At 40.7% G+C, this 21787-nt stretch overlaps 1 protein-coding gene across 2 annotated transcripts; it reads right to left on the reverse strand.

Annotated features, from left to right (window-relative positions):
• Positions 1-373: 373 nt before the first annotated feature.
• On the reverse strand, positions 374-18908 carry LOC106567550 (transforming growth factor beta activator LRRC32). 2 transcript variants are annotated; one of them, XM_014136998.2, is made up of 3 exons: positions 18710-18908; positions 16363-16459; positions 374-4975 (listed from the first exon to the last, which is right to left on the reverse strand). In XM_014136998.2, the coding sequence occupies exons 1-3, from the start codon at positions 18751-18753 to the stop codon at positions 3053-3055; spliced, it is 2064 nt and encodes a 687-aa protein (XP_013992473.1). In that variant the 5' UTR covers positions 18754-18908; the 3' UTR covers positions 374-3052. The 2 variants fall into 2 exon arrangements, with proteins under 2 accessions (XP_013992473.1, XP_013992474.1); XM_014136999.2 differs by lacking the exon at positions 18710-18908 and adding an exon at positions 17887-18551.
• Between the last annotated feature and the right edge of the window lie 2879 nt (positions 18909-21787).

Consider the following 21787-nt stretch of genomic DNA (forward strand, 5'->3'; position numbering starts at 1 on the left):
GCCCCTTAGGTTATAAAAATAGAGATGATAGGCCAGTGTTCTCAGTGCAATCTGTGCCCAGAGAGACAAATCAGAGAAACTTTTACTGGCAACGGTGTCAGTTCTATTATTAAGTGTCTTCCCATAACCATGACAGGGTTGCATTAGAAGCCCCTGTTTCATCTGCTCAAGAAAATGAATTACCTGGTTCATGTTCATTAGGGCATTCTATGGAAAATGTTTTACAACATTAAATAGAAAATACAAATGAGTGTTTCTTATTGGACAAAATCCAGGTAGTCCCTCTCTTTTTTCCGTTGTTTTGTGCCCAATGAACATGATTCTGGTTAGTTGCATAGCTCTTAAAGCTCATATAAAAAACTAAGACAATATATTCTGTTACATAGATCATTTACTTAAGAAAATACAAACAATATAAATATATATTTTTACAGTAGTTCATAATAGATTCATTGTAATATCCTTCATATGCTGTACATGTAAAACACAGTGAACAGATAAACACAGAAGCAAGGGTGCAACTTCAATTTAACATTGCATAAAACTGTACGTAACACTGTCATGAAATTGACATAACATCAAAACCATTCTCCATTTATACTAATATTCTTTCTTTATTAGCTGTAACATGCACAGCCGTAGCTTTGACTTGCCTGCATGGCATCCAAACAGCCAACCAACATTTTGATAAATGTGTGACTTATGATATTTTATTATCATTGTATTGTCAATTTATGTAAAATGTTGGTCATTGACTGTAGTCAATGGTGGATGTCACTTCAAGCAGCAGGTGACTTATCTTGTCATCTCTATACATTAGTTTGACCTTTGACGGTTTCACTTGAAGTTCAGTCATGTGAGCGGGAAAAAGCAGAACAAGAGGGTTACCCCAAATGCAGTGACTGTGACTCAGCATGTCACAGTGAGAAACAGGATGGAACTGCTCTTCTTCTAGTGTTATCTCTGAAATAAATATCTATTAATATGGTTTAGGACATACTTTCCTCACCAGGGATTTCCCGTGGCTTGTTTTTCTTGTTTAAAATAGTCCCTAACATTACAAAATAAAGTAAGGAATCATATCTTCTATGACATTCAACTTAAAAATGCACTGTAATACAGACTTAATAGGAATGACAACTGTGTGAATTCAGTATGTATGTAACAATGTCCTATATAAAAGGCAGAAAGCTAAAACAAATGTAATTCAATGAACTCTCTACAGGTTGGTCAGTCCTTGTTGTCACTTTGTAACTGTATTGTTCTTTTCACAAGCTTTCCTCCTCATCATTCTCACTGACCTGCTGGGGCAAGTGTTGAGTAAGGACAATCCATGACTGGAGAATTTATAGTGTTCATGATTGGTCTTGTGGGCTAGGCCTATGCAGGGCTAGGCCTTTAAGGGCAAGATCTCTTTACGAGAACAAATGCAACATGGATAGCTTCCACATGAATAACAAAGCAATCTATCTTCAAAACAACATTGATTGTCTCAAATCCTTGCAATTACATGATTTTGATTGATATGAAGTTGATCATGGAGATGGTGGTGGAAAAAGATGAATGCTACCCAATTAAGGATTTCAGTCTGGCAGGGGTTCACTACAGCATTGATTAAGCGTTTGCCAAATTCTCTGTGAAGAAAGTGTTGGGCTAATGTTTGCTTCTGTCACTCCGCTCTGTCATTCAACTGACATACTGTAGGGAGAAAACCTAAAGAGCTAAGGGCCAGATTAGAATGCATTAAAAAAGGCTTTTGTTTCAGTGAAACAAAACAGATCCTTGTTTCTGTTAAAGCCTCACTGATCCACTGTATCACTTAACTTATCAAACCGGTCATTTGCCTATCCATGTATGGTAGCAACCGGAGAGGATTTCAGGGGGAAAATACATTTTATATCAAGGGCAAAACCACATTGCTGGAACCCAGCGTTGTGAAATTGCACATACTTATTTAGTACAGGCTTTTTCGAGAGTGAGATCATCAAAAACAGGAAAGGTATCGGCAGTGCCCTACAAGCTGTTAAAACAAGCTACATTTTTTTACTGCAGGTGTTCCGACAGTACTGCTTCCTCTGGAGTTATTGCTTCAATCCTGTTTTTGGTCTCCACATACCACCCCATACCTACTGTACATCTACCAGTGAAAAATACAAAAATACTGTTATAAAAATAATATTCACTGTAACTATCCTATAGGAGGTGAAACAATTCACTTCTATACAGTACTTCCTATTTATGTCCCAAAAATAGGAACTGTAAATTCTATAAAACACTAAGTGTATACTATTGTAGTGTCACAGTCATATAAAGAACTGCAGCCATAACCTTTAAACCCTGTGGTTTCATAATGATGTGTTGATGTTGAAATTAGGTGGAGAAGGCTCTCCACTCTGCCATTACATGGCATTGGTGGGCATGTTTGCATTATGTGCTCACTACTTAGTGTAATTTAGTCTATGTAACAAAAAAAACGCACATTCAAAAGCAGGTTAATAATGAACAAAAATACAAATACAATCAAATTAAAGTGCAAACTACAGCATTGATAAAGAGAGAGGCCTTGGTGTTTGGCCATAAATCTGGATCAGCAAATCTAATGCATATCAGCTGACCCTGTGAAGTCATAAAATATTTTGCCCAAGTGGAAATGGCTAAATGTCTATAAACTGTATGTGCACATGATGATGCTAATTATATAAAAAAGTGACCACATTCATACTCTTGTGTTTTCACATAACTGTCTGCTATTCCCTAGAAAAAGAGAACAACACCTTCAATTTATGAAACTTCAATAAACCAAAACATGTCTCAAATCTGACCCAAAATGAGTCACAGTACTTCCTGGATGATAAAATGTAATAAAGTCATATTGTTGTGGTCATGGTTTTTGTGTATTTTTTTTTCTTTTAACTTGAAGACTTGGCTGCCATGTTCCAGAGTTAAAATTAGGAAATAGTGCTCACTTCACATTGAAAATTCTCTGCTTAGTAGTCCCTCTGAGGAGACACATTTCCAGCATCTCTTTCTCCCCAATCACAGGACACATTCTTCAGGCCCTGAAGCTACTGTTGAGCTTACGCCTCCTGAGGTGGCACACCTTGGAGAGCACCACCAGCACCACGATCAGCACCAAAGCCATCACCACAATGACGATGATGCTAGCGCTCTTACTGTCCAGCTTCTGACACTGTTCCTGCGTCACGCTCCTAATGTTCAACTCCACTAGCTCTGAGTTCTCCATGTACTGGCAGGTTACTGTGGCGATGTCCGGGACGACCACATTGGAGCGTTGGAGCATGTTGAGGAAGCGGGGGTTGCTACAGCAACTGAGAGGGTTCGAGCCCATGTAAAGGGTTTTGAGCGTCCGCTCCAGGACCATGACTGTGTCGTACTCCAGGGTGACTAGGTTGTTGTTCTGCAGGTTCAGGGACTCTATGGAGGGCTCCTTGTTCCACAGGTGGAGAACGCTCAGCTTGTTGGTGGACAGGTCCACGAATTTGAGACTGCTTAGCAGGGAAAGGTCTGTGTTCAGTTCTGTGATATGGTTCTCTCTCAATGATAGGTGAGTTAGGGAGTTCTCCAGACCAGAGAAAGAATTCTGGTGAATATCCAAGCCTGGGTTTAGGGACAGGTCCAGCAACCTGAGCATGGTGCCATTGAAGGCATACGGTGGCAGAACTTCAAGACTGTTTCCAGAGAGGTTCAAGAAGTGCAAGCTTGGTATGGACGCAAAGGAGACACAGCCTGATGGATCCTGGGAGTTGTGGTCTGTCAGTGGTGGTTTTCGCTGTGAGGGGCAGACTTTCAGGTAGTTCTGCTGGAGGTGAAGGCCTCTGATGCTGGGCAGTCTTTGAAACAGTCCAAAGTCCATGTTTCTGAGAACATTCCCTTGTAAGAAGAGTTCCTGCAGTGACCTTAGGGTGTTCTCCCCAAACGAGAGTTTCTGTAGGGCATTGTAACTCAGGTCCAGGGTCTTCAGAGAGTTCAGAGGGCTCTCCTGATCTACAGAAAAGGCCCTGATACAATTATTACTGATGTTGAGGTGCTCAAGGGACACCATGCTGCAGAAGAAAGACTGCGGTATGCTATTGATCTGGTTGTAGCTCATGTTGAGGTACATAAGCTTTGAGAGGTCCTGGTGTCGGCTGGTTCCACCTGACTGCGTGTGAGGTACGAACGTGTCTCTGAAGTGCTCCATCTCATCCGCTGTCCCTGTGGTGTTGATGCTCATCAGGCGGTTCCTGGACAAATCCAGGTACATGAGCTTGTTTTTTCTTGGGAGAACAGGGAAGTAGTGGATCTTGTTTTCCCTCAGGTCGAGGTAGAGGAGCTCGTACTCTAGGTCTGAGTCTGTGGTTTGGAAGCACTCCATGCTGTTCCTACTGAGGTTCAGCACCTTCAGTTGGGAAAGGTTAAAGTCAGTGATACAAGTGATGGAGTTAATGGACAAATCAAGCTCAGACAGATGGATCAGCGAGTCAAATGCTCCATCATCAATCTCTAAGATGACATTGTTGTGTAGGTCAATGTTTCTCAAGGCCAAAGATCCGCAAAAGGTCTCCTTTCCCACTTTGGTGATACTATTGCCATTCAGAGAAAGGTTAATGAGTTCTGGGGCTTCACTGAGAAAGAAGTCGGTCATCCCTGTGTACAGGCCATTGCCTGAGAGGTCAAGCTTCTTCACGGCCGCAAGAGGCCCAATGCTGGTTTTCAAAACAGCAAAAACATCCAAGTAATTACTGGAGAGGTCCAGCACTTGCAGATTGGTCATGTCTTTGAACAGACCCGGCTGGATGAACTGGATCTTGTTGGAGTGGAGGTTCAGATGATGAACGGTGGTGTAGATTGATAGAACCTCTTGGGTAAGGTTTTGTAGAAGGTTCCGAGATAGGTCCAGCTTTTGGATGCCATGAGGAAGCTTGGCCGGAACGGTCCTCAGGTTCAGATCGTTGCAGTACACATCATTCTGTACCTGTGGACAAAACAAGGAGAGATAACTACATGAGCTTTGAACTTCATGGCACCACTGCACACTTCCAAATGACCACAAGTCACCTTGACACTTTTCACTCTAACAAAGTAAATGGTTTGTGCACATGTAGAGAGTTGTTTTATGGGCCATTGTATCTGTGTTTTTTGGCATTCAAGGGAGACTGTTAGGCTTGTTGTGGGGTTTTCACCTCATAAAACAAGCTCTTGTTACACCCCCTCTTCCACCCAGGGATTTTCAGAACGCCTGGTGGACAAAGAGTCTCTTTCCATTATTATTTCAAACATTCAACTATTAACTTATCAGCGTGGCTGGTAATTTAAACCATATGGCATAAGCCCACTCTCTAAATACAGCCTATAAAACAAACACACGTGCACATTCACCTGCACACACACACACACACACACACACACACACACACACACACACACACACACACACACACACACACACACACACACACACACACACACACACACACACACACACACACACACACACACACACACACACACACACACACCTCACATAAAACAAAGTGGATTTAGGTTCATGGCATACATTTGAAGTCAGTAGCAAGCCTTCCTTTGTTTTTTTTGCTAAATGTCAAGCTTTTTGAATGCTTTCTTCTGGCTTTTATGAACAAATGTTACCTTATACATTTCTGATTAATAACTTAACTCATATGCAATTGAAATAGCTTGCAAATCATAACAAGTCACAAACAATAAACCTATCATGGGTCATATATCACTATAACTATCTAAAGATGTTATAACAAAAAGAGATAGAAAGTGAGGTACAGCACATCTGTAAAACCCCAATTTATGTTTCCATCTACTTATTATTCTATTTTAATCTCTTTGGTGCAATATTCACAAGTATGTGGTACATTTTCAAAACTCTTAGTACAAAACTCCAAACAGATAATCAAAAATACAGTTGTTTCAAAACTCAATTGACTAAGTATAACACACAAAATCATACAGTCACTTATTCACCAAACTTAATCAGTGTTTCATCTAGAAATACTGTACATGTTTCACATTGCAATACATGGTCATATACAGTTGAAGTAGGAAGTTTACATACACTTAGGTTGGAGTCATTAAAACTTGTTTTTCAACCACTCCACAAATTTCTTGTTAACAAACTACAGTTTTGGCAAGTCGGTTAGGACATCTACTTTGTGCATGACACAAGTCATTTTTCCAACAATTGTTTACAGACAGATAATTTCAATTATCATTTACTGTATCACAATTCCAGTGGGTCATATGTTTACATACACTAAGTTGACTGCGTCTTTAAACAGCTTGGAAAATTCCAGAAATTATGTCATGGTTTTAGAAGCTTCTGATAGGCTAATTGACATCATTTGAGTCAATTGGAGGTGTACCTGTGGATGTATTCCAATGCCTACCTTCAAACTCAGTGCATAATTGCTTGACATCATGGGAAAATCAAAAGAAATCAGCCACCTCAGAAAATAAATTGTAGACCTCCACAAGTCTGGTTCATCAATGGGAGCAATTTCCAAACACCTGAAAGTACCACGTTCATCTGTACAAACAATAGTACGCAAATATAAACACCATGGGACCACGCAGCCGTCATACTGCTGAGAAAGGAGACACGTTCTGTCTCCGAGAAATGAACATATTTTGGTGCGAAAAGTGCAAATCAATCCCAGAACAACAGCAAAGGACCTTGTGAAGATGCTGGAGGAAACGGGTACAAAAGTGTCTATATCCACAGTAAAACGAGTCCTATATCGACATAACCTGAAAGGACGCTCAGCAAGGAAGAAGCCACTGCTCCAAAACCGCCATAAAAAAGCCAGACTACGGTTTGCAACTGCACATGGGGACAAAGATCGTACTTTTTGGATAAATGTCCTCTGGTCTGATGAAACAAAAATAGAACTGTTTGGCAATAATGACCATCGTTATGTTTGGAGGAAAAAGGGGGAGGCTTGCAAGCAGACGAGCAGCATCCCAACTGTGAAACACAGGGGAGGGAGGATCATGTTGTGGGGGTGGTTTGCTGCAGGAGGGACTGGTGCACTTCACAAAATAGATGGCATCATGAAAATTATGTGGATATATTGAAGCAACATCTCAAGACATCAGTCAGGAAGTTAAAGCTTGGTAACAAAAGGGTCTTCCAAACGGACAATGACCCAAAGCATACTTCCAAAGTTGTGTCAAAATGGCTTAAGGACAACAAAGTCAAGGTATTGGAGTGGCCATCACAAAGCCCTGACCTCAAAACTATAGAAAATGTGTGGCAAAACTGAAAGAACGTGTGCGAGCAAGGAGGCCTACAAACCTGACTCAGTTACACTAGCTCTGTCAGGAGGAATGGGCCCAAATTCACCCAACCTATTGTGGGAAGCTTGTGGAAGGCTACCCAAAACGTTTGACCCCAGTTAATGAATTTAAAGGAAATGCTACCAAATACTAATTGAGTGTATGTAAACTTCTGACCCACTTGGAATGTGATGAAAGAAATAAAAGCTGAAATAAATAATTCTCTCCACTATTATTCTGACATTTCACATTCTTAAAATAAAGTGGTGATCCTAACTGACTTAAGACAGGGAATTTTTACTAGGATTAAAGGTCAGGATTTGTGAAAAACTGAGTTTAAATGTATTTGGCTAAAGTGTATGTAGTGGGGAATCGTGAGTCAATCTCCGGTCTGCTAGGCCCGTTATGCTGGAGCAGGCCATAAGTATTGCTTCTGAGATGGAAGTCATCAGGAGTTTGGTACATAGTCATATAACCCCGATGCCAGGGTTCGGGGCGTCGGATCTCAAGTCAACTAATGATGCTCAAATGGAGGTTTTGCTTGGTGTAGTGGAAAGGCTTTGACAAGAGGTAAAAATCTATGCTCGACGAGGTAAAAAAGGGCCAAGCCCCCCACCCAAACAGACCATCTGAACCGGTTCACGCGACTAGCGCCCCTGCCGCTCGGGGACAAAGCCAGTTTGCTTATGACCAAGGGAACAGAGGCCGGGGAGAAATCTGCTGGCAATGTAACCGTCATACACTGCGAAATACCGCTACCTGCTGGGAAACTGTCCCTATCTGCACGCCCCCTTTCCTCCTTCTGCCAGACTGGCATCTCCATATGACAAGAACACTTCTGGGGTGTACCTCCATGCTAAACCAGGTGGGTGGGACACTCGTCTACTAGTTGATACCGGTGCTCAAGTTTCCATTGTCTCCAAGCATATATGGCTAAAAATAACTAATGGAGACACTGAGTTGATGGGTTACCAGGTCAAAGTTCCTGTAGCTAATTGGGGGGGGGGGATGGAGATCCTGGCCCATCTGCAGACCGTTTGTCAATTTGTGTCCTTAGCTGTAACTGCTGAAATCTTAGTGGTGGATATCCTGCCCCAAGACCTTTTGCTTGGCACTGACTTTCTAGCTAAATTTGGTGCTGTGATTGATCTGGGGGAAAGATTCTGCCGACTAATGGAAAAGAAGCTGACCTCTCTTATTGCTGTATGATGCTAACCAACCCAAACTTGTTACTGTTCATTCTGATACAGTTGTCACACCCAGAGCAGCGAAGTAATTATCCAAACTCACCTTACAATGCATCCGATACCGGTAACACAAAACAAATTAAAATGGCCCCATGCAGGATCCCCCTCCAACTGCAACAGGACGCTGTATACCACATTGAGCATAGATCATGGCATCATCCGCCCCTCATGTAGCCCCTGGGCAGACCCTGTCATTCTGTTTTTTTTTATATGGAACTTTAAGCTTCTGTCCTGATTATCAGAGACTCAATGTCACTGAGAAAGACACTTACCTGCTCCCAAGAATTGACAATGCTCTTAATAGTTTGAACAAGGTTTGTTGGTTCTCAACCGTCAACCTAGCCAGTGGCTACTGACAGGTCAAGGTGGACCCCAAAGATAGACCAAAAACAGTGTTTTCTACAAGACAGAGCTTGTTTGAATTCAACGTTTTGGGTGTTGGTTTATGCAACGTACCAAGTACCTTCCAGAGGTTGATGGACATAGTCCAAACAGATTCACAGTGGACCACCTGTTTAGTTTATTTGGATTACATTGTTTTCGGGCTAACCTTTCAAGAACATTTCCTCTATTTGGATGAAGTTCTTTCCAAGCTGCGCCAGGCCAATCTTAAGGTCAAGCTCTGCAACTGCAATCTCTTTGCCTCTCAAGTACAGTATCTGGGCCACATCATCTCAGATGAAAGACTGATGGCAGATCCTGCCAAGGTAGAAGCTGTGAGGGGGTGGCCTGTTTCTAAGAACCAGACTGAAGTAAGGAGTTTTGTGGGGCTGGCGTCTCATTATAGGCGGTTTGTGAAAGAGTTCACTGAAATAGCCCACCCTCTGCATCAGTTTACTGAGAAAAGAAGACTGTTTCAATAGGGGACAACTGCCAGCAGGCGTTCACGCAGTTCAAAGTTAACCTCACTACAGCACCATTTTTTTCTACCCAGACCACAAGGTGTTTATCCTAGATACTGATGCTAGCAATGATGGAATAGTATCTATACTACCCCAAGAAGAGGGGGGATTGGAGCGTGTGGTAGTGTATGCTAGTAGAGCTCTGACAAAAAAAGAACTCAACTATGCAACAACCAAAAATAAGTAGTTGGGCATGGTTACTTACACAAAATACTTCAAACATCACCTCTTAGGCAAAGAGTTCATTTTGCTTACCAACCACAACTCCCTACGATGCTTGCACAACTTTCAAGGTTTAGAAGGGCTGCTAGCTCGGTGGGTGGAACAGTTGGCCATTTGTCAGTATAAGATTGTGTACCGCCCCGGAAAGCAGCATGCAAATGCTGCTTTCTCAGCCCTGTCGAGGCTACCCACATTCTCTGCCGTGCCCTGTGTGACGTCAAGCCCCCCTTCTGATCATTGCCCTGTGATTTGTGCATTGAGGCATGTCAACCATCTGGCAGGGCTAGAACAGAAAGCAGGAGTGGGGGATGATTTGGCACAAGCCCAACAAGAAGATGCAGATTATTTTAAATGGACAAATGCATTTTCTCTTCCCATCCAAGAAGCCTACTCCATCGCCGCAGTATTCTATCTTTTCAAAGAAGTTTGCAGGCTGTTGAACATACACAAATCTCAAACTTCTGCATATCATCCCCAGTCAGATGGGTGGGTTGAGTGCTTTAATTGCACCCTTTTGTCTTTGCTGTCCGTTTTTGTTGATGAGAATCAGTTGAACTGGGACGTTCTACGACTGTATGTCATGATGGCCTATCGCAGTAGAGTTTACCTCATACAGGCTGGCTGACACTTTGTCTATAGTAGTGGGGGCAGTGAAAAGACACCAAGCTAGAGCCTCTGGTCGGCAGAAAGCTAACTTCGATTTTCTGGCCAATTTTCAATATTATTCTGTGGGTGAATTGGTTTGGGGTTTGAAATTAGGCTAGGAATCGGGGGGGGGGGGGGGTTGTGCTAAGTTACAGAAGCGCTACAAGGGTCCTTTCAAAGTGCTAGAGCAGGTTTTTTAACCCAGGATGCAGTCGGGGGTATCCCTGTCCGGGATCCAATCTACTGTGGCTTCTCCTGGGAGAGGGGCTGTGTCGGACCACTTCACTTGTGTCTAGGACCACTTCAAGAGATCCGCATCTAGGGCTGGTGTTTCCCACTGCATCTAGCCCATGAGATGGGTCATCTGACCTCCAGCATCCATGAGAGGGGTCTTCTAGCCTCATTTAGCAGCGGGAGGTGCCAGCAATGTCTCCTTCAGTGGGAGGAAGCCCAATGGGAGCCCAACCTTCTCGGGGGGCACGACCAGTGAGAGAGAGAGAGAGAGAGAGAGAGAGAGAGAGAGAGAGAGAGAGAGAGAGAGACAGAGAAAGAGAAAAAAAAACTTGGGGGAAAAGTCCACCCCCTCCCACAGAAGGGATGTGCATAACGGGTATCCTTAGGCAAACACATTTTGAAGAGAAATAAGAGGACACATTTTTTTTGTTATTCAATAAAAACAAAAATGCCCCCTGAAGATTAGTGTGTTAATCCATTTATATGTTTTATTTAGTAATTTTTTGTAATTGACTCTTAAAAGCTAAAGTTTTGCTGTTCTCCAATTGTATGAGCTTCAACTTTTAAAAATAATTCTGGACCTTACCAAAACTCAAACTCTGGTTACACCCCTGCGTACCACCCTCCTTCAGGGCATGGATGAGGCACGCAATAATTTCAATCCAGACCTATGTCAGACTTGGATTTGCAATGCCAAAAGTTTTTTCCACAGCTGCATTAACAATGAGGTTATTCACTGTAATTTCGATACGAACCTATGGCCAAATGCTCAAGACAGGCTTGATGCAAATTAGTGCCTGCTAAACATTGTTTTACATCTTTCATTTGATTACATTGTGAAAGATGTCTTCAATGATCATACCTTTGATCACACATGGGACCAAAATTATGGACATTAATATTCAGTCAATTTTAATGGGCAGTGCCGAATGTGAAAACAGTGTTATGTACTGTAATTTACAGTACTGTACAATAGCATACTACATTGAACAAAAATATAAATACAACATGTAAAGTGTTGGTTCCATGTTTCATGAGCTGAAATAAAAGACCCCAGAAATGTTCCATATGCACAAAAAGCTTATTTCGCAAAAATATTGTCCACAAATTAGTTTACATCACTGTTAGTGAGCATCCACCAGACAGGTGTGGCATATCAATAAGCTGATTAAACAGCATGATCATTACACAATATCTGCATAAACTGTCAGAAACCATCTCAGGGAAGCTCATCTGCGGGCTCGTCGTCCTCACCAGGGTCTTGACCTTACAGCAGTTCAGCAAATGCTCACCTTCGATACCCACGCTGGAGAAGTGTGCTCTTCACAGATGAATCCCAGTTTCAACGGTGGGTTTATGGTATGGGCATGCATAAGCCCATCACCTCATGTTTCAGCATAATAATGCATGGCCCCATGTTGCAAGGATCTGTACACAATTTCCAAGAGGGTGAAAATGTCCCAGTTCTTCCATGGCCTGCAAACTCACCAGACATGTCACCCATTGAGCAAGTTTGGGATGCTCTGCACGGCAGCGTGTTCCAGTTCCTGCCAATATCCAGAAACTTCACACAGCCATTGAAGAGGAGTGGGACAACATTCCATGAACTGTAACTCAGGCAAATCTTGTAAATTGTTGCATGTTGCATTTATATTTTTGTACAGTGTACATTCAAAGGGAAATTTTGAAATACAGTGAATATTTTTTATTATTTTGGCTCTATACTCCAAACGTTTGGTATTTGAAATCACGTATAGGGAGTGAAAATTCGGCTGTTGTTTTTGTAATGTATGCTGGCACTTTGGATTTGAAATGATACAATAACTATGAAGTTAAAGTGCAGACGGCCAGCTTTAATGTGAGTGCATTTTAATCCATATTGGGTGAACCGATTAGAAATTACAACACTTTGTTTACATAGTCCCCCCATTTTAGGGGAGCAAATGTATTGCAACAAATTCACTTATACAGTTCAAGTCGGAAGTTTACATACACCTTAGCCAAATATATTTAAACTCAGTTTTTCACAATTCTTGACAATTAATCCGAGTAAAAATTCCCTGTTTAAGGTGAATTTGTATCACCACTTTATTTGAAGAATGTGAAATGTCAGAATGATAGTAGAGAGAATGATTTATTTCAGCTTTTATTTCTTTCATTGCATTCCAAGTGGGTCAGAAGTTTACATACACTCAATTAGTATTTGGTAGCATTGCCTTTAAATTGTTTAACTTGGGTCAAATGTTCCGGGTAGCCTTCCACAAGCTTCCCACAATAAGTTGGGTGAATTTTGGCCCATTCCTCCTGACAGAGCTGATGTAACTGAGTCAGGTTTGTAGGCCTCCAATACCTTGACTTTGTTGTCCTTAAGCCATTTTGCCACAACTTTGGAAGTATGCTTGGGGTCATTGTCCATTTGCGACCAAGCTTTAACTTCCTGACTGATGTCTTGAGATGTTGCTTCAATATATCCACATAATTTTCCTGCCTCATGATGCCATCTATTTTGTGAAATGCACTAGTCCCTCCTGCAAACCACCCCCACAACATGATGCTGCCACCCCCGTGCTTCACGGTTGGGATGCTGTTCTTTGGCTTGCAAGCATTTTCCTCCAAACATAACGATGGTCATTATGGTCAACCAGTTCTATTTTTGTTTCATCAGACCAGAGGACATTTATCCAAAAGGTACGATCTTTGTCCCCATGTGCAGTTGCAAACCGCAGTCTGGCTTTTTTATGGCGGTTTTGGAGCAGTGGCTTCTTTCTTGCTGAGCGACCTTTCAGGTTATGTCTATATAGGACTCGTTTTACTATGGATATAGATACTTTTGTACCTGTCTCCTCCAGCATCTCCACAAGGTCCTTTGCTGTTGTTCTGGGATTGATTTGCACTTTTCGCATCAAAGTACATTCATCTCTAGGAGACAGAACACGTCTCCTTCCTGAGTGGTATGACGGCTGTGTGGTCCCATGGTGTTTATACTTGCGTTCTATTGTTTGTACAGATGAACGTGGTACCTTCAGGCGTTTGGAAATTGCTCCCAAGGATGAACCAGACTTGTGGAGGTCTGCAATTGTTTTTCTGAGGTCTTGGCTGATTTCTTTTGATTTTCCCATGATGTCAAGCAAAGTGGCACTGAGTTTGAAGCTAGGCATTGAAATACATCCAATTGACTCAAATAATGTCAATTAGCCTATCAGAAGCTTCTAAAGCCATGACATCATTTTCTGGAATTTTTCAAACTGTTTAAAGGCACAGTCAACTTAGTGTATGTAAACTTCTGACCCACTGGAATTGTGATACAGTGAATTATAAGTGAAATAATCTGTCTGTAAACAATTGTTGGAAAAATGACTTGTGTCATGCACAAAGTAGATGTCCTAACCGACTTGCCAAAACTATAGTTTGTTAACATGAAATTTGTGGAGTGGCTGATAAACAAGTTTTAATGACGCCAACCTAAGTGTATGTAAACTTCCGACTTCAACTGTATGTGTGTTAAAGTAGTCAAAAGTTAAGTATTTGTTCCCATATTCATAGCACGCAATGACTACATCAAGCTTGTGACTCTACACATTTGTCGGACGCATTTCCTCTTTGATTTGGTTGCAGTTCAGATTATTTTGTACCCAATATAAATGTATGGTAAATAATGACCTGTCATTTTGGAGTCACTTTTATTGAAAATAAGAATAGAATATGTTTCTAAACACTTCTACATGAAAGTGGATGCTACCATGATTATGGACAATCCTGAGTGAATCGTGAATGATGAGTGAGAAAGTTACAGACTCACAAATATCATACCCCCAAGACATGCTAACCTCTCACCATGACAATAACAGCATTTTTTAAACATTCTTTGGGGGAAGGGGGGTATTCACGATTCAATCAGGATTATCCGTAATCATGGTAGCATCCACATTCATAGAAACATATTGATTCTTATATCTATATCTATTCTTATTCTATTCTTAAAAGTGACTGCAAGGTGACTTCACCCGACACGGATGAAAATACCCTCAAATTAATGCCAACATTCTGCACTTTAATCTCATAGTCATTGTTTGATTTCAAATCCAAACTTTTTAAGTATATAGCCAAAAGAAGAAAAAATGCTTATCTGTCCCAATAATTATGAAGGGCACTATATGTATCTTACATGTTTTGCTATTGAATTAACTGTTTTTTAAAATAACAAAATTGAGAAGATATCATTAAGATGTGCTTGGTGATTAAACTAATGTACTCATTATATTCACAGTAAAAATTGGTTGTATGGTGAAAGATGTCTACAAACCAAATGTATGCACAATGAAAGCTTTTGTGTTAAAAGTGTCACCACTTTGTAGTTTTGTACTAAGAGTTTAGAAAATTCATCACATACTTGTGAAAATAGTACCAAAGCTATGAAATAAAACTAAGAGAATGCATAAACAATGAACACTGCCTCTAAAAACATCTCCTTCTAGTCTGTTCCATTCAAACTGGCACGCTATGATATCAGTTCTTGCAGTCTAAAGAGCCAATTTCCTGCCCAGCTCCAATTCATCCTGCCTGTTTATACAGTTTAGTCGTTAGTAGTCAGGAATGCAATACATTCCCAGAACTACAGCAATATGAACTTCGTATCAGATATTGTTTTCTTGTGTCTTCGCAGAGGGTGGAAAAATGAGAGAAGGAAAACACCAAAGGACTTTAATGTTCTATGGACTCAGGGCAGAAAGCTACTGTATGCCAGAGCCTCCTTTAGTTAAAGACTAACAAAGAAAATTGTGTAACATCAGGTCCAGATTCATAGTACCTGAGAGAGGGAAAATTCCCTTATCGAAAGCAGCCCTGGGGCTTTCAGCTCCTTAATATGGTCCGTTTGGCTGTGGACATAGAGCCGCTTCATCCAAATACGGAGCTAGACCGAGATTACACATTTGTCACGACAACCATTTAGACAGAGGAAGTTAGTCAGTCAGTCTACCCAAGGAAGATGCCAAGAAGAGTCAGACTTTATGTCCAGCTATGTCTAAAAACTTACATTAATGTAGGTGCTCGGAGGATGAGAGTTGAATACACTGTCTGAAAGTGATTTGAGACATCACAAGCACAGTGCAGAGCCGTGAGGTAGTGGAACATGTGCCTCCTCTATGGCTATAGTTTACTTTTATCTTGCCTGGGCACATTTACTTATTCTTCTCCATCTCAAAATGAAACAGTGTAGGTGTGACTACATATGGGTTATGTGGTCAAACGGTATGTGCTGTTATCTGCTGTTCAGAGCATGAGGAAACAGCATGGCTAGAATAACAACAAGGATCGGTTTCATATCACAAGACTTCAATAGAAACGTTCTCTGCCACCGGAGAATTCGAATGTAACCAATATATTTTGGATATACAGTATATAAGAGATTTGTGATAAAACTGCCAAAACTCTCAGATAATAACATTGAGGTACACACAGGCAGTATTGTAGTACTCAGATTTATCAATAAAACATAGGATACTCTATCAAAACCGATAAGAGAAACATCAGTTATCCGCAACTATCAACACTATTCCTCCCCTCTATGTAACTATAATCAGGGGTCCCACATTAAAATAAGTACCCCAATACCTACTTATTGTATTGCACACACTAACACTTTGCGAAAAAGTGCATTACAAATTAAATGTATTCATATTTTACATGGCAGTTAAATAGTTTACACATTATGCAGTTTCAGCTGACATACTTATATGTGGTTGACAGCTATGAAAACATTCAAAAAGTCTGCTACTGCGGCAACTCAGTTCAGGGTCACTTACCACTTGGCAGGGGGAGAGCTGGTGTGAGGGATGTAACAAGGATTCTGCCACATCACTGACAATGGCCAGGACCAGCCAGAGGTAGGCTGCCATGGTGCTGTGACACACAGAGAGAGGGGAGGTGAGAAGAGACAGAGCAGACATGAGTGCAGGAAACACAATGATGGGGTTATGACATGAACTGAGACCATCCACAGGAGGAATTCCTAACAGGGAAGTTGTTTATCTGGACACGGTTGGCTTTGTTTGACTTGTCATTGTTCATTTATTCTACTTGTGACGTCAAATCGCGGGTACTAAAAATGCATGACTGATCTTAACTGAGAATGTCTTAGTTCGTTTTGGGAAGCCCACACATGCAAGGCTTTGCTTTGAATACTTTGCAGGAATATTAAATCCTGTGAGAGTTAAATTGTGATTATTTCTTAAATCATGAAAATGATTACGCTTGTTACCTCAATGTCTCTGGTGTCTGCTGACCACCAATTACATTTGCAAACTTTTTTGTATTTTTTTGTATTTATTAAGGATCCCCATTAGCTGCTGCCAAGGCAGCTACTCTTCCTGGGGTCCTGGGGTCCACCAACATTAAAGCAGTTAAACCTAATCAATCACAATATGACCCTACATGAAAATATGGAATACTTTACAATATTTCAAGGAATGAGAGTAAGAGAGAGATTGGTTTGCTAAATAAGAGTGAGTGCAGTGGATACGTAAACATTTTAGCATGCCACTATATTTAGTTATTGTTCCTCTCAGGCTTGTTTTTAGTCTTAAGTGACGCAAAAGGAATCTCCCACTGATCACTCAAGCCGAGATCTAAAAGGTTATCAGTTATTATTGGAACAAAGGTAGTCTTTAACCAACAACAATGACTTGTTTTGGTTCTTACAGCTGAAGTGCTGACCTTTTTAATATTGTAGATATTTACTGTCTCACCAGAAATAGTATAATTTGACAGCTAAAACTAATTCCAGAGATGAAAGTGTGATTCTCCCTCCGCGCCCTATGTGTCTTTTGTACAAAGCCTCAAAGATCTCAGACTGTTTTTAGGTAGAATGAAAAAGTTGCAGAAATTAATAGAATTGTCGGGGTCATACATCTACCGCAAAAATCAAGACTGTCATTGCATGACTTTTCTTTGACATGAGCACAATGCTATCCACATCACTCAGGTAACAGGAAAATACCCTTTGAATCCTCATTGAATGACGCTTGCCTCAGAGACTTCACAATAGACCATTAGAACATACCTCACACATTATCTCTCATATGTTCATCTGTACACCCATCCACACATTTTCTAATTCTCTTCCTTACTCTTTTACATAGGACATTTCTTTCCCTACTCCACAAGCTCCACTGCTAAGTATCTCATACTCCTCTCCTCTGCCCTCTGTTGCACAGCTGAGGACACTTCTATCCTTCTCCAAGGCATTCCTACCATTCACCCTAACCAGCAAATAATAGAAACCACACACGTCAGAATATTATCCAATATCATTGTCCATAGGTGTTTACCTCTCTTCGAAATGGTTACTTTCCCCTGCAGTCTTCTTCTCATGCTGCTGCTCCTGTTGTACTCTTACATCCTCACTGACACACACTCCCACACAAACTCAGCCGGCTCTACCCTGCACCTTTCAGTGCTGGTCCAGTGCTAACACATCCTGTGAAAATATCCGGCATCATTGTTGCTTTCCCCCTTCCCTTTTTTAGGGAAATACTTTAAATGGGATTGGGAAGTCCATTCTCTCCGTAATTCCTCCAATATCATACTAATTTCTCTCTATCTCTTCCTTTCTCTCTCTTTCTCTCTCACTCACCCTCTCGCTATCTCCATTTATTCACTTCTCTCTTCCTTTCTCTCTCATGCTATCTTTCTCTTCTCTCTTTCTTCTCCTCCCTCTCTTCATCTATTGCTAATCAATCAGAACAACTGGGTCCTACTTCTTTGTGGCTTGTCATTCCCACATGTTGGCAGTTGCTCATTTTGGAACAGCTGCATACATAGTGAGGTTATAAATTCCTTGTATCTTTCTGTAAACATCTAGGCATGCAAACACATAAACTTCTGAAAGCGCTCGGTTGAGAGGCTATTTATTATGTGGTCTCTGTGGCCAGCCAAGTTATCATACGCTAACCAGATTGTTATTCTATTCTTCGGAGAAAGACAAACATACATATTTACAAGACGTACAATTAGGTTACATGTCATGGACATATGGCTAACTTTCAAATACTGTTTAAGCCTCAACTGAAGATGTAAAAGACAGACATACACAAACGCATGCGTGCGCGAGTGCACACACACACACATACACACACACATACACTGTCTCACCATTTCCATCCAAGGAGACAATGTCTTCTGAGATGTTGTACCATTCCAGAATTGAATGGCAGAAATATGTTCCTCTCTCCCCTAGGTCATCCGGAGGTATACATGAGGCATTGAAGTGAGTGTCTGTCAGTGGCAGTGCGTTTGGCAGCATCCTCAGTCCAGTTATATTGAGCCCAATGGGGAATCCCATGACATGGTGTGCCTCCCCTAAGGGATAAAACTAGATTATCAAGCTTACACTCTTAGAGGGTTCCAAAAGGGTTCTTCGGCTGTCCCCATAGGAGATCCCTTTTTGGTTCCAGGTAAAATCATTTTTGGTTCCAGGTAAAATCATTTTTGATTCCAGGTAGAACCCTTTTGGGTTCCATGTAGAACCCTCTGTTGAAATATTTGTACATGGAACCCAAAATGGTTCTACTTGGAACTAAAATGATTTTACCTGGAATCAAAAAGGGTTCTTCAAATGGTTCTCCTTTGGGGACAGCCGAAGAACCCTTTTAGGTTCTATATAGCACCTTTTTTCTAAGTGTAGGATTAACACACTTTCGGTTTTAGTTTCATTTATTCAACCCAGTAAGCAAAATGACGTATTTTAGACATCCATGGGACAGTACTCACCCAGTGAGCAAAATTATGTCTTTTAGATGTCTATGGACATCGACGTTGGACGGTGCTCACTGGGAAATGTCTTCAGTGCATTCTCAATAATAATGGTCTATCCATTTTTACCCAGTGTTGACAGGTTATGAAGTTTCGTCACTATCTGTCATTTACTTAACTCCGGCTCTGAATTAACTCCACTAAAAGTTGAAAGGGTGAACATCTCTAGACACACCTGTTTGAGTGGAAAACAGAACTTTTCAGCTTTATGTTTTGTATTTATCAAGGTATATGTGTCCCCCTAGTGCCAAAGAAAATGTATTGCACATGAGTGACCTCCGCTCCACATAAATACTAGAGAATGTTGAAAACCATTCTTCACTTTGAAAATTACTCCTGTGCAATCTGAAAAGGTTAAGGCTTCTTAGTGGTCATTTAAATTTGATTTGTGACGTTTTTAACTTATAAATCCCTCATGAATTTACTAAAACTCTGACCCTATCATATGAGGTTGGTTATATCATCATGGTTATTGTACAATAATGTGCTTTTAGTTTAAAATAACACTTAACTATGTTTTAAAACTATTTTAAAACTCTTTCCAACCTAAACTGCCTCATCTGCCTTTCCATCATCTGAAGCTGACTAGAGACATTCAATATCCATCAAATCAATTAGTATTTTTTTTTATAGCTTTCCATGCGCTTGAGATCATTTTTGTAATGTGAAGTGCTCTACAAGTTAAATGAATAATAATGAATCTTATTTTGTACAGGGGCACAGGATCAGAGAAGAGGCACACACACAAAAAAACACCTCCGCAGAGCCTTACTAAGTTCTTAGAAGAATAGAATATAATAGAATAGAATACTTTATTATACCTCAGGAAAATTAGCCTTGCAACAAAAAACAGGCATACCTCTGATGGTCCCTTTAAGACAAATCTGAAATCTTCTGCTTTGTGTATGAAATTCACTGGGTCTGGGTGATATGGGAAAGGGAGATACCCTAGTCAGTTGTACAACTGAATGCATTCAACTGATATGTGTCTTCCTCATTTAACCCAACCCCTCTGAATCAGAGGCGTCCAGGGAGAAGTTGTTGTTGGGGGTTAACTGCCTTGCTCACGGGCAGAACAACAGATTTTTGTCGGCTTGGGGATTCGAATCTGTAACCTTTCAGTTACTGGCTCAACACTCCTACCTGCCAGGATATGAGGGTGGGGGAAAGGAAATCTAATTCTATGGTACTGGCAAAGCAACTAAATTATCCTCTTTGCGTTTGGGGGGGACTAAGCTAACATACCATGGATCATTTAGCTATTTGATTTTGAATTTTAGATCCCTTTAGGTATAAATACAATTATATTTTACAAATATTTGCTAAAATATTTAATTTGGCCTTTACTATTGAATAACACATTCATAAATGGCAAAAAAAAGACAGTACTATGTCAAGGAGATATGAGATAAGATATGAGATAAGAAAGCTCAAGAAATATATATACAGTACCAGTCAAAAGTTTGGACACATCTACTCATTCAAGGGTTGTTCTTTATTTTTTTTCTACATTGTAGAGTAATAGTGAAGACATCAAAACTATTAAATAACACATATGGAATCATGTAGTAACCAAAAAAGTGTTAAACAAATCAAAATATATTTTATATTTGAGATTATTCAAAGTAGCCAACCGTTGACTGGATGACAGCTTTGCACACTCTTAGCATTCTTTTAACCAGCTTCATGAGGTACTCACCTGGAATGCATGTCAATTAACAGGTGTGCCTTGTTAAAAGTTCATTTGTGGAATATCTTTCCTTCTTAATGCGTTTGAGCCAATCAGTTGTGTTGTGACAAGGTAGGGGTGGTATACAGAAGATAGCCCTATTTGATAAAAGACCAAGTCCATATTATGTCAAGGCACGCTCGAATAAGCAAAGAGAAATGACAGTCCACCATTACTTTAAGACATGAAGGTCAGTCAATCCGAAAAACTTCAATAACTTTGAAAGTTTCTTCAAGTGCAGTCGTAAAAACCATCAAGCGCTATGATGAAACTGGCTCTCATGAGGACCGCTACAGGAAAGGAAGACCCAGAGTTGGTAAATCAGCATTGCCGACTTCACATGAGTCCCGTGGGGCTTTTGGGGGTCATAGACCAAAACGGAGAACAGCATCATGTTCGTGAGAGTCTCATCTTTCCATGAGTGGTCATATTAGTTTGTAGGCCATTCAGATCGTTCGGATGCTGCAGACGTTTTCGTGAATAGACTGATTTTTGGGATGTCTCATGGTCTGACAAACACCGCTGTAGCTCAGTCACCTCCACCGCAGATGTGTAAAGCTGACATACTGTACAGTAGGTGGATGCGGCAGATTGAGACGCAGCACATGCAAAAAAACATATATCTAGCTTAAACTGACAAATTTTGATAGGGATTTTTGTATTATGTTACTTAGATTGATGCACAGGTC

The sequence above is a fragment of the Salmo salar genome, chromosome ssa13 (assembly GCF_905237065.1).
Source record: "Salmo salar chromosome ssa13, Ssal_v3.1, whole genome shotgun sequence".
Taxonomy (NCBI): domain Eukaryota; kingdom Metazoa; phylum Chordata; class Actinopteri; order Salmoniformes; family Salmonidae; genus Salmo; species Salmo salar.

Bases quoted from the DNA above. Each gene is read 5' to 3' on its own strand.
- LOC106567550 (XM_014136998.2), bottom strand. From the start codon at position 18,753: ATGGTACAACATCTCAGAAGACATTGTCTCCTTGGATGGAAATG. The intron at 16,460-18,709 runs GTGAGACAGTGT...TGTGTGTCACAG, and splicing joins TGTCTCCTTGGATGGAAATG to CACCATGGCAGCCTACCTCT. The intron at 4,976-16,362 runs GTAAGTGACCCT...TTTTGTCCACAG, and splicing joins AGCTCTCCCCCTGCCAAGTG to GTACAGAATGATGTGTACTG.